Below are 19,116 nucleotides of genomic sequence, written 5' to 3' on the forward strand. Positions count from 1 at the left end.
CATTTTTGCCCAATGATACCAAAAATATACTGCGTACTGAAGCTTTAAGTCTTTGTGTCCTGCAATTATCTTGTCAGTTTTCCCAAAAATCAGTGCATCGGTTTCAAATGTTGGTCTCAGTAAGGTATAAAGTGCAAACAGGAGTCATAAATGATGGTCCTGAGTCTGCCCTCACTGTGTCTTATCCCCTCTATCTGTCGACTGAATACCTGGGGCGGAGGATTTGAACGTTGAAGTGGGTGTCGGAAGGGGTCTCGAGGCCAGGCAGGAAGCTGAGTGTATGCTCCATGTTGAAGGAGGAGATGGAGACGTTGGAAGGTGCGGGGAGGGAAACCACTGCACAGGAGGACAGGATGAGATAACAGTGACATTATTAATAGATTTTTCAATAATACTGTTTGCTCTTTCTGGTTATTTTATAACTCTGCAGCATTAAACATGGCCAAATCTACCGTCTGAAACATTTCCTGTACATAGCTAGTATGCATCGAAGTGAACTCACTCTGAGCTGTGAGCAACCACAATAGAATAACAATGCACACCACACATCTACACACAGCATACCACACATCTCAGTCCAAAGGTGTAAAAAAAACAGCACTAATAAAACTCCTGAGAACATAAACAGTCCAGTGACAACAAGCATTCATATCACCACACATATTCACCACCACCACCACACCTCACACCTTCAATCCAGGGAGCATTACCAAGGTGTACATGCAGAAGAAGAAGAAGCCTCCACAACCCCATCGTCCCTCCATAGACTGTCACGTCTTGCAGTAAAGAAGTCTTGCTGCAAGATAAGGCTCGTTTTTGGGTTAGAGCACACAACTACCTATAGAGAGGGATGGGAGGGAGCATGGGGGTATGTGTGTGGGGGTTGGGAAACGTACAACGTTTGTCATCAAGTGCAGGGCTGAGTTTCTATTTCCCCAGAAGTCCCTCCCTGTGCCCTTCCAATCCTGCATTTAACTGTGTGAGCTTTCAGTCGCGACACAGAAACTGGTGCACACTGCAGGAGTCAGCACACTTGACTTTAACTTGACCCTCTTTCTGACCTGTGTGAGTTGTATTTGTCGTTCTTGTGTTGATGTATTTTTTGTCTGTGCTTTGATAACTTTCTGTACTAAGTCAGCTGGAAGAAATGTGCACTTTTATTACAATAATACAAAACAACAAAACATGGCTTGATTTCTAAAACTTTATTAAGTTGTGAAATGTACATAATTATGGCTGAACACTGAGTAATGAGTCTGAGTTAAATCAATGGCAAGATTTCACTGAGTATAAAAATACAAAAATGATATATATATTATATTGTTGAAATAAACTTGGCTGCATACTGTAACTGGTAAGAGTACATGTATTATCTTACTATACCTGATACAATGTGTAACTTCAAATAAGTGCAATGTCGGTATGATTGTAATATTTTACATGACAAGCTAGGAAAAATATGGCAAAAATAAAAACAGACTTGGCTTTATGGAACCATATATTGTGTTACATTCTTTCACTAATATTCCTCAGTCACAATTCAAACATGATGGTTTCTACTTGTAACAGAAATGCATGATGTATAACAATGTAGACATTCACTATCTGGTAAAAACAGTCAGGATTAACAGTACTTAACTAGATCTACATCTTATAAATGTTGTAATTATTGATTAACCTGTTTATTATTCACAAAAAAAAAAAAAATCACAAATGTGTTGATGATTCATTTGATTTGATTATGATTGAGCAGCTTATAGTTTCAGCTCTAGTTTCATATTCAGTGTTAAATGTGCAGTGTCTAGGATCTGGCGACATCTAGTGGTGCGGTTGCAGATTGCAACCGCACCACTAGATGCTGTAGAAACATGGTGGACTCCGTGACGAGGAGCTGCTGCTCCCTATGTAGATATAAACGGCTCATTCTAAGCTAACGAAAACAAGACGAAAATACAAATGTTACACATTACTCATCATGTGGACCGTTATCTCACAAATTCACATTTCAGTGCATGTTGAAGGAGAAAGTTTAACGTTAAAATACCACCTTAAAACATCATCAATACTACCAATGAAATGTTGTGAGGTGCACCTGGTTCCTCTCTACCTGGACTACTTCTACTTTAGTCAACGACTTTCTCTGATCCCCAAAATTTCCCCAACAGCCCTCACACATAGTGGGAAACCTGAACATGAGAAAAAATACCCAATTTAAAAGTATCACTCACTCTTTGCTTAAAGGTCCCATATTGTAAAAAGTGAGATTTTCATGTCTTTTATATGTCTTTTATTTTATAAAGCAGGTTTAAGTGCTTTATAAATACTGTTAAACTATCAAAACGCTCAATATACGGAGAAATACACACAGCCATATTCAGAAATTGTGCGTCTGAAACAAGTCGTTCGAATTTCTGTCCATTTGTGATGTCACAAATGTACAATATTTGGACCTTTACACGGTTTAAACGTAAACATTCAAAATGTGTCCCAGTTTATTTCCTGTCGCAGTGTATGTAAATAACATCAGCTGACAGGAAGTAAAACATGGACCCAAACTGATCCTGGCAACGCAATTCCACTGCAATTCCGTTGAAATGCCCAAAATACAAGCATGAACCTGAAAATGAGCATGATATGTCCCCTTTAAAGGTCCCATATCGTGCTCCTTTTCAGGATCATACTTGTATTTTGTGTTTCTACTAGAACATGTTTACTTATGTTTATTCATGCTCTGTCTGAAACGCTCCGTTTTAGCGCATTTCAATGGAATGGCAACGGAATAGCATTGCTAGGAAACAGCTTGGGTCCATGTTTACATCCTGTCAGCTGATGTCATTCACATACACTGCAACCAGGAAATAAACTGGGACACATTTAGTATGTTTACGTTTAAAACCGTGTAATGGTCTAAATATTGTATATCTGTGACATCACAAATGCATAGAAACGACGGCTTGTTTCAAACGCACAGTTTCTGAATACGGGCTGTGTGTATTTCTCCATGGATTGAGTGTTTGATACTTTCACAGTATTTATATATCACTTAAACCTGCTTTATAATATAAAAGACATGAAAATCTCACTATTTACAATATGGGACCTTTAAATGTCACTGACACTAACACCCTGTCATTTACTGCTAAAGTTGTAATGTTCTGAATATCTCCAAGTGACGCTACACGTTTTGGCTTCCTGCAGAAACAATCCAGGGATGCAAAGCTCATTGCTGCCGACTGTGTTTTGGATGGATTCCCATCCTCCCTAATGCCCTTAAGTTCCAGGGGGTAAAATCGCTGTCTGTATTGGAAGGAGAGTATCAAGTGTTCCCTTCATCAAGTAGTCCTCTAGCTGTGGATCATATCATGATAAAAAAGTCCCTACATTTCCAGCATCAGTCTAATGGGCTGTGGTGTTTGGGCTGCTTATCTGGCAGCCTGGGAGCAGCACTGTAATAACAAATAGATTAAATATACATAAATAGGAACTTTTCCTCCGACTCTAAACAAAGAGGTAGCTCGACTGCCCTTCTAGCTGCAGAGGAAGCACTGATGTATACGGCTGTATAATAAGTAATGATAAAATAATAATAATAAGAACATTACAGTATATTATTTTTTGTTTTCCTGTGCTCATTCTCCAAACACTCTCAACAGCACAGATTTGTTACAAATTCTTTGTTTTAACTTGAATGTTCACGAGGAGGTGTGGCTTTGTGAGATGTGACGATCAGAATAATTAACAATAAGGCTCTCTGTTCTGCTGTTTGGGGGCAAAAAAGACACCAAACCACCAGTGTCAGTAGTCGTATGAGGAGACTCTAAACATTAGACAATATTAATCTAGCTGTCAACAACACGTCATCGGAGCAGCACCGTACTGTGACAGAAAATAAAAAGTGAATGGTTGGAGATGATAAAAAAACATCCTTCTAAATCAAAGCGGTCCATTCACAGGAAAGCTAATATTAGCCTACAACAGTAGGTGATTGTTACATTGTTATAACGGGGTGTTCCCCTGGACAGCATTGATCCCGAGGCGGCTGTCAGACTGAGAGAACTTTTCTAACAAATATTGAACTGTAAGTCTACAAGTTGCCGTGGCAAAATACTAATAAAATCATAATCTTTTTTTTTTATAAAACATCTCAGTAAATTAGCGAGCCGTGATGATGGTAATATGGTGAACAGAATATAAATCATGTACGGAGACACGGTGGTTATCGTGGATGATTCAGCTCCCACAACGCTCCTGGCTTCTAGGTTGCATGCTACGCACTCCGCCTGTCATACAGTACAGAGACCTGCCAACGCTCTGAAAGATAAATAACTACATTATTTAAGATTAAAAAAGTACATTTAATTACTTTAGGTGTTTAAAGTGTGAAAAAAATGATTGGCTCTAATTATGAGATGTTGTAATAGCTACGTAATAGGCAACGAGGGGCTGGGCTGTTAGAGACATTTGTGTTAGTATTTTTTCTCAATTTGCTGGTTTGACTGAAAGACTTTTTTCTTCTGAATTTTGAACTAATAACATTTCTATTTTTGTTATTATTTTTTTCTCTGGGTGTATTACGGTTAATCACTATTTATATGATGGCGATCGCCTGCGGTAAAAGGAACAGACAGAGAAGGAAATGTGTGGAGAGCGAGCATCGATACGGTCTTTGACCTTTAGAAACGTTGCCATGTTTTTACGTTTGTTAAAAGGTAAAAATAAATCAGCTGAAATGAAGGTGACCCCAGATCTATCACAGATAGATATCTGGTATCTGTGGTGTTTGTGTGATTTCACATGCGGGGGAGAAGGAGGCAGAGTTTAAAAGAACAGGCCGCTAACAGGCACACCGTCTGATCAGGATTGTCTCAGGAGTTTTGTGCCGAAGAAAAAGAAAATACTAAATACGAGAAAGATTGATAAATGTGACAAGTTCTCTTTAAAAGGTCCAGTGTGTAGGATTTGGCGGCAGTTAGCGGTCAGGTTGCAGATTCTTTAATAAGTTCTGTAAGACATCTGCTCATAGACGCCCCATATATCCAGAGTGCTCTTCTTCCTCCTCCTCCTCCTCCTCCTCCTCCTCCTCCTCCTCCTCCTCCTCCTCCTCCTCCTCCTCTTCATCAACAGAGCAGGAGACAGTTTCTATGGCAACTTCCTTGGTGTCCCTAGTTGGTGATGGCAGGGTTGGAATGGTGTTGTACACCTCTGAAGCAGAGGAAGACTCTGGCTCCTCCTCCTCCTCCTCCTCATCCTCCCCCAGCCCGCTGAAGGTTAACGTGAGGAGGTCAACATCCTGTCTGTCCTCCTCTCCCATCAACTTCTTCTCCTCCTCCTTCTTTGGCTGGATTCTTCCGACAGCCAAACCGTCTGTGTCTGCAGGACGGGGATCTGAGAGCCGGTTTGATATCGGTAGAGAATCAGAGTGTGAGATGGTGTGTGCAGCATCGGAATGTGTCTCTGTTAACGTCGAGAGTTCAGAAGGCTGGGGACTGAAGACGTCTGATGTTTTTTGGTTTGAGGAGAAGCTTGGCGATTCAGGCTTTGGGGCTAAAGGAGCTGACAAAGATGATGAAGATGAAGAGGAGGAAGAAGAGAGGAGGTTAGTGCCCTTTTGCAGTTTATAATCTCCTCCCCCTCCTCTGCTCCCACCGGTGATCTCCGTTTCACTCTCCCCGTCGCTCTCGTCTGATGACTGGTCGCTCCCCTTTTCACCTGAAGAGGGCGGTGTTGGCTTAAAATTCAAGAGAGAAGACAAGGACGTGCTGCAGGACGGAACAGCGAGAGCCTCTTCTATGTGATGGATGGATGTCTGAGAGAGAGAGAGAGAGAGAGAGAGAGAGAGAGAGAGAGAGAGAGAGAGAGAGAGAGAGAGAGAGAGAGAGAGAGAGAGAGAGAGAGAAACAAAAAGAAAGACGTTAAAACCAATAAGGCGGATTAACAACAGTTTTTAAACAGCAGATATTCAACATCTCCCTGCTGTTTCCATACAACTGAAAGTCGGTAGAAAAAGAATCAATGACAATTGAATAATTGTTTAAGTGGAAATGAACCAGTCAACCAAGTCAAGCTGGTTTTAATATGGATTTCCACTCTAATCAAAATTTATAGAACAAACATGACAAATGTCAGCATTTAAAAAAGAAATCTTTCGTGGCAAGAGCATCGCCATGTTGCAGTACTCTAGCCTGTAACGTCACGAGGTTGTTCAGCTCGGCTGAGTTACAGATACAACGGTAGAGACGGTGAAAGACGGAGACAGAAGAAAACACAAGGGAGGGACACTATTGTATTGTTCCTGGATGTAAAAATGAGTTTTAAAATGTTAAAACCAAGGACAAAACTGTCCGTTTCATAAACTGCTGCTGAAACGGAGATCAGTTACGTTACTGCAGCGCTGGCTATAGTGACAGTGAAAGAGTCCTCTGACAGGCACTGAGTCCAGCTGCAACTGATTGTGTCCCCATCTCCCTTCCTCTCCCCTCTCTGATCACCTGTCTCTCCTCCTCTGCTGTCTCATTCAGACCGTTCAAAGACAGAGTCGCTGAGAAAATAAAAGCACTACTTTATTGTGAAGCCTGGGTTATAGCTAGGGACTGTGTGTGTATTGGCAAGAATCTGGCAATAAGATACATATCATGATACCGATTACAATTAAATATATTGCGATATATTGCAATACTGTAGATTTTTCAAATTACATTTTAGGAAACTTGTCATAGTATAAAGAACACACAAGAAATAAACCGTTTTAGAATGGGCAAAAATAACATTTACGCTGCATGCAAAAAACTGTATGGTTTTCCTAAATGTTTTGATAGACAACGGGACAAACCAGTAGAAAAACTACACTACAGCTTTGGAACACAGCATATTATGATGAATCAAACTGGTTCCACTAAATGTGGGAAGGTTGCAACATAAACACATGATGGGGAATTTCAGTGCTACCAAAATATACCAAAATATCCAGTATTACAGTACAGTGCACTCACTCTTCTGCTTCCAAGTGTTTAGGAACTGATTACGAGCATAAGACCCAACCAGGAAGTGACATCACCGAATGAACAACACAAAAAGCAAAAATGACTGCTGTGTCTTATGACCAAGAATCAACATTGAACACCACCGACAGCAGCTCTGCTGACAGAAGCTGTCAGATGTGTTCAATAAAACCTTCAGTTAATGCACCAAGGGCTGGAAACACAACAAGTTTCTATTTTTGTAATTAATTAAAGAGTTATTTAAAATTACTTAATTACTTACAACCAACACAAGCCCAGTTTTTGTACTTTAAAAGAGAGCCATAAAAGATTAAAATGTACTGATCTGATTAATATAAGTTTAGTAATAATAGTGTTGCACAAGTGATGTAGAAAGCACATCAAAATCTACCACCACCAAATATGAAAAGCAAATATATTCTTAAAGGAATATGTTTAAACAAAATAAGGATCGGGATGAATAAAAAAAAAAATATATATATATATAATTACAATAAAAGGGCAGAATCTATAGAACATGGATGATTGAGGATGATCTAAAAGGTGTGAATGACAATTCAGAAATTCAAAAGAATATTAAAAGAATCTCAATAATAGGGTTCCAATCATACTGTGTAAAATATCAATCAGTTAGTGTTTGTTTGTTTATTTAGTTGATGTAATGTAGTGATACAAAATACCAGTATGTATAAGTGTATATGTTTGTACAGAGTGTATGAAGGAGACAGAGACTAACGGTACGGTGCAGAGACAGAGACTCAAATCAAAGCCCGACCTCAACTTGCCCGACCCTTGTGTAGCAGCAGAGACACTATCTAATGAAATGGAGGGTGTATCACGACGGCTCAAAAATAACCATTTAACCTTGAATCTTAAGAAGACTGTGTCAATGTGTTTCTCCATTAGAAGGAGAGCACAAGATAAGCTTACAATCAAAATTGATCAAGAGGAAATAAAGGAAGTCAGTGATTTTAAATTTCTAGGTGTCATTCTGGATTCACAACTCAAATTTGACAAACATGTTAAAAAGTTATGCAAGACAGTAAAGGTAAATCTGAACTGTTTTAGAATGATACGACAATACTGTACCCCTTAAAGCAGCTCAACTGTTTATGCATGCCATGATATTTTCACACTTGTCTTATTGTGTTACTGTATGGAGCCAGACTTCACAGTCAACTGTTAAACCTGTTGCATCACTATATAAACAAGCACTGAAAATAATGGATCAAAAACAAATGAAATGGCACCACTGTATAATTCTGAAAAAGTATAAGCTGCTCAGCTTTGATAGTTTTATCAAGTTTTTCTTTTATCAAATTGATTTTTAAAATGTGTGAACAATCTCGCCCCAGCTGTAATTTGTTCATATGTCCCCAAAATGAATACCAATAGATAATAGCCACTAGGGGATCAACAGATGGTAACTGCAGAGTGGCACAGTGCAAAACTACCTTCGGTCAGTCGTCTTTTCCAGTAAAAGGAATACATTTCTGGAACGCCCTACCAACGGAAATAAAAATACAACCTGACCTGAAAACGTTGAATGAAAAGGTGAAACACTGGCTGATTATTGATTGGGAACATACATATGTAAATTGATTGTAATGTACGATGTTGTATTATGTGATTTTATGTAAGATGTGCTATTCTGTATTTTTTAAATTGATTTTCTTTTTCTTAAAAGCCTAACCAGGGACAAGGTCTTCAAATTAGCTATGGCTAGAAGTCCTACAGTATATACGTTGCATCGGCTGCACTTTAATTAAGTGTAACAATGCCTGAATGTATCGTCCCTGTCAAATAAACAAATACAATAAAATAAAACTCATCAGACTGCTGATATTTTAATATTTAACTAAAGTGAAGCTGTCTTTTTTCTGTGCTATGAAGAAACATGTTTCCCACCAGTGGAAATGTTGCTGAATCATACTAAAGGAAGTGCTGGGCGCTACAGTGTTCTGGAAAAGAAACTGTTGGGTGAGCTAACCAACGACCTCACGTCCCTTCCAGATTTCACATCTTATTCATTGGCCGCACATGCAAGTCCTGGGTGAGGGGAAACCCCCCTCTATATCTCGCTGTCACTCTGGTTGACATAAGCTAGTAATTAATGGAACATGAAACCGCATGTTATTCGATGTGTTGAAATCCCCCCTCGCGTGAGACACCGCAAATAATAAAAGGTTAAACTGTAGCCGACGCCCACACCCAGGACGGTTCTTACATCCCAGTACGCTGAATAAAATAAAGTCCATGACTGCTATGAATTGAAGGTTTCAAAAGCTACCAACTGATTAATATATATGAACCCATATGAACGCCCCCTCCCCTCTTGTGGTATTCACAACCTTGTAAGTGGAAAGTTCACGAGTTGTGATGCGTTTGTTGATGTTGTCAGAAATGACGGAGGCCAGGGAAGTAAATTTTTCGGGGCATAACAAATTAATACATTGTAATTTTAGTCGTATATTGTTTTCTTCATAGTTTTATAATAGGTCTGAGTTGTGATTGGCAAATCTGATTTTGGTGAGGAAAAACTGTCATGGCCATTTTCAAAGGGGTCCCTTGACCTCTGACCTCCAGATATGTGAATGAAAATGGGTTCTATGGGTACCCACGAGTCTCCCCTTTACAGACGTGCCCACTTTATGATAATCCCATGCAGTTTGGGGCAACAACCATGCAGAAGTTTGCATACAGTACAAATGTGTTATTTTCACCTATTCAAAAATGGTATACTTGAATATTTCTGCTTGGAATTACATTAATTGGGTATCACTGTAAAGCTAATTTTTTGAAAAGTGACCTCACTGTATAACCTGACTTGTGGTGATCTCTAGGATAATCACAACCTCATGAAACTTTACAGCCACAAACTAGAGACCTAGAGCATTCAGAGGATGGATGGATCAAACTAGAGACCTAGAGCATTCAGAGGATGGATGGATCAAACTAGAGACCTAGAGCATTCAGAGGATGGATGGATCAAACTAGAGATCTAGAGCATTCAGAGGATGGATGGATCAAACTAGAGACCTAGAGCATTCAGAGGATGGATGGATCAAACTAGAGATCTAGAGCATTCAGAGGATGGATGGATCAAACTAGAGACCTAGAGCATTCAGAGGATGGATGGATCAAACTAGAGATCTAGAGCATTCAGAGGATGGATGGCTTTCCTTGGTAGATTGACAATAAGGGGGGTTTCTGAGCAGTTTACACAACAGAAGTGCTCGACGAAGTGTCATCCTGTCTGTCAGACCCCTGGAGAGAGTACTGTCCAGTCAGCTATAGAGTACATAAGGAAACTGCTATTACTGTGATTACACTACACTGACACTGTGGGCAATTTTTACAATTAGGATGTGTGATTAGGTTATAGCTATTTATCACACAATAGATCTGTCAACAAGAGCTTGCTCTACATTTGGAGGTCTTTTTTTTATATTGCTACTAGCAGTCACCCATTTTTATTCTGTTTATCTTACCAAGAGAGCAAAAGAATCAATCCCCCAGTGAGACAGTCACACATCAGCTACAGTGGCTCATGACAAGACACTGACCAAAAAAATTAAATGAGAATAAAATAGTATGAATAAACACTCAAATACTGAGTATTTCACTTCGTCATTTTGACCTGAACCCGACCCGCAAACCGCCGTGGCACAATAAATGTCAGGACTGAGGTCTGAGACGAGTGAAAATGACCGCGAACCTCTTGACAGCACATGGGTGGTGGCACGAAATGTGTTAGGAATACATGCTGCCTCCTCGGCTGGTGTGTTTGTGTGTGTGTGTGTGTGTGTGTGTGTGTGTGTGTGTTTTTGAGAGAGAGAGACAGAGAGAGGTGAAGAAAAGGTAGACACTTGCACGCAATGATTCCAGCAGTTATTAATAACGCTACATTGTCACTTTTTGACCCGCCTGCCCGAACCCGCGATGTTTTCTAGTAAGCTCACCCGCACCCGCCCGACCTGCGCATCACTGCCACCTTCCCCTTCAAGAAGAAGAACTAAGTAGATCAACCATCCTGTTGCAGAAGAAACAGCGAGGTCGCCTGCGGCTGTTCACAGATCAACCACAACCATGGCACCCTTCACTCGAGTACTGTGCAGCAGAACGTGTGTTTTGCTCAAGTATGTTTCCGTCTGCAGTTTTTCCTTTCCTGTTACTTTACTCAGAAAAAGTCAAACCACAATAAAAACAGCGTATTTATTGTATGGTAAAGGAATTAACCAATAATGGTAACACATGGCAAACTTGATCATCTTGAATCCACATTTGATTTTGGCGTTTAATGATGTCGGTTTTCGGTCACACTACAGATGATTCTACTACAAAGTGTCAAATAGTGAGATGACAGAGATCTAAAACCACAGAAGTTCTTAACTCGTAAGAATATGGAGACAGTACACCAATATTTTTCACTTGCATTTGGTGCAATTTTCATAGTAAAAACCACTGCAGAGACCTTATATCTTTTTTTTTTTTGTTCCCACAAAATGGGCCAGAGATCTGTCATGTTGGTTATTGAACATTAGAATAGTAGCTATAGTGAATGGGAACTCCAGACGTGTTTTAAGACAAATACAAATATACGGTTCCAAATAAGAATTTGTGTTTGATACAGTTTTTCTACAAAAAAAGTTAAATGACCTTGTTAAAAATTCTCTAAATTATATCTACTCCATCCCTTTGAAAAATCCACAATCTATGAATACGCACAGATTTCTCATTTCCAAAGTTTAACTGCTGGACACAAGTCATCTCCTACTTCATTATAAAGCCATGTCTCATGTATAGTTGTGCCGGAGGCTTGAAGCTTCCACATCGCACTTGTGTAACGGTTGGCTTCCAAAACCAATTCTTCCAGAGTCACTACAAAAGTCACAACAAAACAGAACTCAATGTGGGACATTAAGCTAAGGCATGTTACGCTACCCTGAGGGCAATGAAGCCTCTACCCACTATATGGTTAACCCCTTCACTGGACTGTGTGCATGCACTGACTGACATTTCCCTCACTGTCCTGCTAGTTTTGCACCTGTTAGGGACTGGGTGGGATAACACATACCTTTATCATTCTTACTGCTACATGATTTTTGGGGATCTCATCTAATTTCAACGCGTAGCCTCATCCAACCTCAGCCCAAGCAGAGGTCTACTTAGACAGAGTGAGTGCCAACACCTGTGTGGTTGTGCAGGACCATTAAACTCCAAGTTAAGGAAACATAACGAATGATACACCGTTTGTCTCCTGCACTTACAGAAATCCACAGTTGACTCTAAATTAATTATCTGTTACTTATTGACCCAACTTTTCAACTTTCTGACCTCAAATCCATGCCCGTTTGGGATGTAACGATTAACCAATACGTGTTGGAAAATTAATACAAGAGTCTTAGATACGGCTACATCGATACAAAACGCTAAATCTGACTCTAATTATGAAGGGAATTGGTCAAAAAGCGATACTCTTTTTACGTGTTATGTGTGTGTCTGACGTGGATGTGGTAAGAACGGAAAGAGAGAGAGCGAGGTGTCTGTGTGTAACGTTACGAGGAGAGAGACAGGCAGCGAGAGTCAGGTGATTGTTTTGTAGGCGGGAGGCTAAGCTACGTTCAACAGCAGGACACAAGGGTTTTGGCTACCTTCTTCGGCTTGTTGGATAAGGGATGAACGTCAAGTGCTAATATATATATATATAGCCAAAACTCTTGTGTGCTGCTGTTGAACGTAGCTTTGCGTCCCGCCTACAAAACGATCATATATATATGTATGACATTTTTTGGAGGGCTGGGGTGTGGCACAATGAACAATCCATTCGATTTTGGTGGCGATTCAGGAATTTTAAGGATTCTGATCAGCCAGAACATTAAGACCTCTGGATATAACTCATGCGCAGTGTGACTGATGACGCGTTGATGGCGCATGACCTCGCCTCTTTCATTCAGAGAGAATGACGGAGAGAAAGCGGGGGGTGGGGACAACTGTAGATTCGGCATTTTTTCACATTAAACTGGGTGAAATTACAGTTGCACACTTGGTAATTGTTGGAAAGACTAACGACGACGGTTTAGGTGAGTTTTGTTTTGTTTCTGTCCAGTTTGAATGAAGTGTTTTACGATGCTCCGCTGCGTACAGCTGATCTCAACATCAATAAAAATACATGTGGATGATGGCGCAAACTGAACGGAGAGTGGGGGCAAACGTACTTGGCCACCTTGGCGGAGGTCTGCGCTCTCCGAGTGCCATTCTAGTTTGTCTATAACTTTATTCGTCCCTATTTTGACGCTTTTAGTCGTATGTTTCTTGTGTAAATTGTCTTAACACTGTATTTTGATTGTTTTGCCCTTGTTGTGAAGCACCTTTTGCTGTATTTTAAAGTGCGCTATATAAATTAGATTCATTATTATTATTATGTATTGAATCATTACGTACCAAACTGTATGGTTTTCGTATGGCAGACCATGTATCGAGCTGTGTATTGAATCGTCTTGAGAGGGAAACATACACACCCCGAATGCACGTTGATGCAAAATAGTGTAAAACAAAAATGGTTCTCAGATAACAACTCCTAATAACTTCAGTAATCCCATGACATTTAAGCTTACATAACATTTCGTTTGAAGCGCCGCTATGCTGACATACAGCTGAGGGACAGGTGTCAGTAAGTTCCATCTTTCCAATATTTGAGCATTATTATTACTATAACTACTGCTGTCCTCAACAATAGTCTTTGATTTATCAATCATTTGGTTTACCTGAAAAATATGTCAAACTGTTTCTCCAGTATCCTTCATACTGTAACTTAATGACGAATGCAGTGACCCAAAAGGACTTCTTTAAATCTGCTGCTTATTGAAGGCCTGAGCATGTTTGTGAATATTATTGCTATGCTAGAAATGTGGCAAATCATTTTCCAAAAAAAGACAATTAAAATACATACACAAATTAATTTACTAATCAACGTAGAGGAGGGCAGCGCGGGTACCTCCCACGAACTGCTGCACCACCTGCTAGTGCTTTCAACACTACAATTAATGGTATTACTTACCAGGACTGATGGCAGCGGACTCCTCGTCAGACTGGTGAAACCAGTATAGACCAGAAGGACCCCGACCACCACACCAGATATCACCAACAAACACATGATGGCTGAGATCCACGGTTCTGCAGAGAGGAGAGGAGAGGAGTCATGGGACACATCAGGGGGGGACAGTAGAGTTCTGGTGTTTTGTTTTAAAGTTACTCGCTACTCAAGTCATTTTTTTATCAAGTACTTTTGTAAACTTACTTAAGTAGTTATTTTGAAGACTACTTTTACTTCTACTTGAGTACTTTTTTTTGGAAAAGAAATTGTACTTTTACTTGAGTCCGGTTTTTGGCCACTCAGATAGTCTGACATGCAGCGGAGTATACTGGCCCTGTAGCCCCACCCAATTTCTACCTGACTAAAATGCCTAATCAGCAAGAGTCAGTGAAAACACCTGTGTGGGTGTCAAGGCCTTTAAAATGATGAGGTTCTTGTAAAAACACAACTCATAAACACAGTGACCTGTTGTACCTGCAGTATAGAGGCCGGGAGGGACGGCACATACAGGTCGGCTGTAGTTGGACTCCCTCGGCGCCATGCTGTCTGAGAAGCGGACTGAGACACAGTACTGTCTGCCAGAGACCAGATCCTTAAAAATCTCTCTTCTGAGAGACTCTCCCTTAAAGAACTGCACACAGAGAGACCACAGACAGACGTCAGATTGGTACAAGACTCGGAGAAAAACAATTGTTATGTTTAACCACAGCAAGCTATCTTTGAGACTGCTGTGGTGTAAGTAGGGTGCTGCTTTCATTAAATACATCATTTTACACCAGTTCTATACCAGTTCATCTTAAATGCATTAACAGATCTTTTCATGTCACACTTGCATTGATTACAAAGGTATTTCATTTGACAATGAGTGAACACCAGGCTAAAGGAAAGCATCCAGTTTTCATACCTAATAAGTGAAATGTAAAAGTACGCTACCTGATTTCATTAGATTTTGTTATAGGATATACCAAAGTACCAAAATACCCCCACAGATCTCAACACAATTTACAGTTAAATTCCAAATCATCCAATTTAGAAGATCTGGGGACAATTTACTTAGACTGGTGGTTGTTTTTATGAGATCAGCCTTATATTTAAAGTGATGTGTTACTCAAACTGGACCTCCTGGATGGCATCTTCTCACCTGTACCTGTACCCACATTAACACAGCAGTGCTGTCTTGAATGCCCGCTTAAACTCGTACACCGTATGTGAGTCCTTGTACAGTACCTGGGCTTTGTCTGCATTGTCGCTCTTGATCTTGAGAGTGTAATGCAGAGAATCGTAGATCTCTCTAAGGTGCTCCATGGGAGGCTCCATGTCCACACACAAATCCACACCACAGGGTGCCACAGTCAGCAGCGGCAGGTCCAGGTCAGCTGGAGGACACAGAGACGGGGGGAAAAGACTTTTTACTTTAGTTATATGAACTCAAATTTCCATAACATGATGGCTAGTTCATTGAAGATGAGGATGGATAACCTCTATAACCATTTTCCAATAAGATATACAGCATTTTACTGAAGTGCAACTTCGCTGCTCATGAATGCAGGCACCATAAACGTTAAGACAGGTTGATGCACAAAATCCTGGTTCAATAGAAGTCTCTCAGAACTTGAAGTGAAACACTTCAACAGAGAACCAGTGAGTATACAAGTTCAGAGACTGAAGCGGGATTTGCATAAATGTTGAGGAAATGTACGTACACCAAAAAATATTCTCATTTATAAAACCATGCGTACGCCTGCCAGTGCACAATGTCCTTTTATAAATCCCAAATCAACTCGGAAAAATGTGCGCACGTGGATCAGCCTCATATCCCGTCCTCGGCACGCCCACATTCAACCATAAATGGTCAATACAAAGCATGTCTGCATAGAAGTGAGCCTGCTGATCAACGGATCTTTACGGTAAATCACGGCGATTACCGAGAGGAAGACCAAGAAAAGGGAGTTTTTCTGCCACAGAAATCGAGGTGTTTGTGGTTGAGGAGGTCCCTGAACACTCGTCATTCATGTAGTCCTCGCATTGCATCGCAGCAGCATTACGAGTGTCACCGCAATACTGATATGATTACAGCAATCAGACTGATTGCTTCCAACTTGCCAAAATGATCATGACAAGTAATCTCCCCCCACCCTGGACTATCATATGAAAATGGAAGTTTGAGAGATGAACACAATTTATTTATTCATTTAAGTTTTGTTATGGGGAGCAGTACGATTTGGACTGATAATGACGATACGGAGTAATGATTGTGTGAGAGCTGTCGCTGGCTTTATTTCCACGCTTTTGCTAATTTACGCAATCCATATGTGCAGGTGGTGAAGATGTGCCGGGTGGAGGTGACTGGGGGAAGCAGAGTAGTGTGTGTGTGTGTGGCGTCTCCATACTCTATGCTATTTGATTTTTATCTTGTATTTCTACAACCGATGATGATGATGATGATGATGATGATGATGATGATAACCAGCTACGGTGCGCTCCACAGCTGACCACGAGTGTCGGTAGTCCGGCCCTCTCCTCGGCTCATATCTAAAATTGAAAAGGTGCTTGTGGAATAGTTATGGCTCGTTTGCACGATCACAAATGATTAAATGGTTTGAATGATTATGATAATGTGTGTGAAGTGAAAATAAATGTTTAAGAGGCATCATTAAATGTATAACGATCCATCTCACATTTAATTTCTACAATCTGACACCACCTGCGTCGCCAGTTTCCCCCGTCTCTATAATGTGCACGTATGCATGGGTCCAAGTTTCCCTAAATGTGCCGTTATTCTCACGTCAAGTTTGTTTTCATAGATCACAACTTTTGCGCGGGAAGTGGTCGAACGCACATTCCAGGCCCCGTTTTGTGCGTACGCAACGGGTATAAATGAGACCCCTGAGCTGTAGTGTGTAAGTGTTATCTTAAAGTGTAACTTTGGTATTTTTGAATAACAGTAGAAAGCGGAAAGGTAAGGAAAAGATTTAATTTCTCTGTAGGGTCCTTTCCATAATGTTGTCAGACACTTCTAATAACAATCTGAGCCTGTCAGTGGCAACAACAAGCACTTTTATAGTGGACGTAAACTGACGGTGCCAGGTTGCCCCGAACTATTACATTACAGTCTGTTTAGCGGCTGCCGGCTGCAGCGTTCTCCCTCAGTACTGGACCAATTTCAAAAAGTGTTGTCCCCGTTAGTCACTTGGACACAAAACATGAGAAAATAGGGTCCAGGTTTGAAAAAATACTGAAGTTACCCTTTAATGGCCATTATTTACTACGTCTCTACAGACTTCCATTCTCAGTATCAGCAAAGATACATTTTTGAAACGAGCAGTACTTATTTGCTGGTTTTATGTTTTCAGCCTAACACGCCCCAAAACTCTGCTGTCAAAGTATTCATTGCAAACACAAAAACATCAGACCACTCTGTGACTGGAGATATAACATGTGTGGTACCGCAATAAGACCATAGAGGATACAACAGGCACTATGATTGCCAGTTAAACCATGTGTGCTAAAGATTTGAATATGGTGGTTTAATCATCTGCCCTGTCATCATTCAGAGAGAACAGGGGAGGATGAAGACCTGTCAGAAGTTCTGAGTATAACAACGGGGAGAAGTTTGAAATGAATACCTCGTAGTAGTAGAGGAATATATTAAAGGGCGGTGATGATTCACAGAACTCTAGAAGGCACTGGATCAGGAAAGCTACAACCAAGGACACAATGAAGAGACACAGAAAGAAAACCCAAATGGAAAAGAACTGAAGAAGCTATTGTCTGCAACAATGGAAAAGAAGAAGGAGATCAAATGGAGAGAAAATGATGGCAGGAAGTGAAGAAGAGGCCCTCAGGTTAAGGCATCTCTGGATCTCCATTATCTGTCCCTTTTATTCAACATCTAGTTTCGATAAAGACTTACTGTCTCTGATGGGTCTAAATCCTTCGCGGATGACTGGTTGTGACTCCTGTGCTTCCAGCAGTGCTGTGATCTGGGTGAAGTAGACCTCTCTCGGGTTGGAGAAGGCCTCTGTCAGGTTGCAGACCAGCGGGTGCTGGACATGCTCACAGCCATCCACTGGCACCCCGGAAGTTCCCCTTCAGGACCGGAGAGGAGGAAAAGAAGCAGACTCATTGTCAACACTTTCAGTTTCACCGTGAAGGCCTACCACTGCCTTCCCATGAAAATACATTTATTATGAAGCACATGCGGTAACTGGTGATGAATCAGCTGCAGCTTTACATTTACACGTTGTTAATAGAGTACAGAGCAGAAAACTCTATTTCATGTGAATCTGTGACATTTAGCTGATATCGGATCCACCTAATATTGTTTGCGTGACATGATGGTTGGTGCATTAAACATTTGTTCCAACCTGCTTGGAGCACTAGATGGATAGAAAGACTTAATACGTCAACTTAGTGCATTCAGTCTGTGACTGACAACTTTGCCCAAACATGTTTGGGTGTGTGTCTTTGTCCAAACTCTGTCGAGCTAAACACCTGTAATCCTTTTTCTGCTGTAACCCAGACGTAAAGTGCCAGCATGAAAAAGGCTGCAACTGACTGGTTCTACAGAGAATACTGTTCAGGGCTCAACACTAACTCTAAAAAGTGGTTGCAAGGCTGGCAACCAGGCAACCCTCACTGTCGAGCCCTGACTGTTAGTAGGAATACACAGATACCGGATCGGATATCGGGCCGATGCTGACTCAAACAGCTGGATCGGGTACCGGTGACAATGGTGCAGATCTATTCAATTCAAGTCTATGTTTATACAACATATACAAAAAGCCGTATCGGTGCATCCCTAACTGTTAGCATACACACAATATAGTGTAAGTACAAACACAAACACAGATGAAACCCACGTTTCTGTACGAACAGTGACACGGTAGTAGACTCCTGAGGGTGTCCCTGGTCCAGGCTCCCATTTCAGCACATGACTGAAATGGCGTGAGTTCAGGGAATCGTTGACAGGCTGGGGGATTTCACTCATAGCTGGAATACAAACAAACAGGACATTAAATG

At 40.8% G+C, this 19,116-nt stretch overlaps 1 protein-coding gene across 1 annotated transcript in view; it reads right to left on the reverse strand.

Annotated features, from left to right (window-relative positions):
- crfb2 (cytokine receptor family member b2) overlaps nt 1-19,116 on the reverse strand; it is a 35,940-nt gene that overhangs the window by 14,331 nt on the left and 2,493 nt on the right. Inside the window, exons 3-10 of the mRNA XM_074658037.1 lie at nt 18,957-19,086; nt 18,008-18,183; nt 15,296-15,470; nt 14,569-14,702; nt 14,059-14,174; nt 5,021-5,806; nt 690-834; nt 210-336 (exon numbers count right to left, since the gene is read on the reverse strand). Of these exons, the coding sequence (XP_074514138.1) occupies nt 210-336; nt 690-834; nt 5,021-5,806; nt 14,059-14,174; nt 14,569-14,702; nt 15,296-15,470; nt 18,008-18,183; nt 18,957-19,086 (1,789 nt within the window). The remainder of the gene's footprint in view (nt 1-209; nt 337-689; nt 835-5,020; nt 5,807-14,058; nt 14,175-14,568; nt 14,703-15,295; nt 15,471-18,007; nt 18,184-18,956; nt 19,087-19,116) is intronic.

The sequence above is a fragment of the Sebastes fasciatus genome, chromosome 14 (genome assembly GCF_043250625.1).
Source record: "Sebastes fasciatus isolate fSebFas1 chromosome 14, fSebFas1.pri, whole genome shotgun sequence".
NCBI lineage: Eukaryota > Metazoa > Chordata > Actinopteri > Perciformes > Sebastidae > Sebastes > Sebastes fasciatus.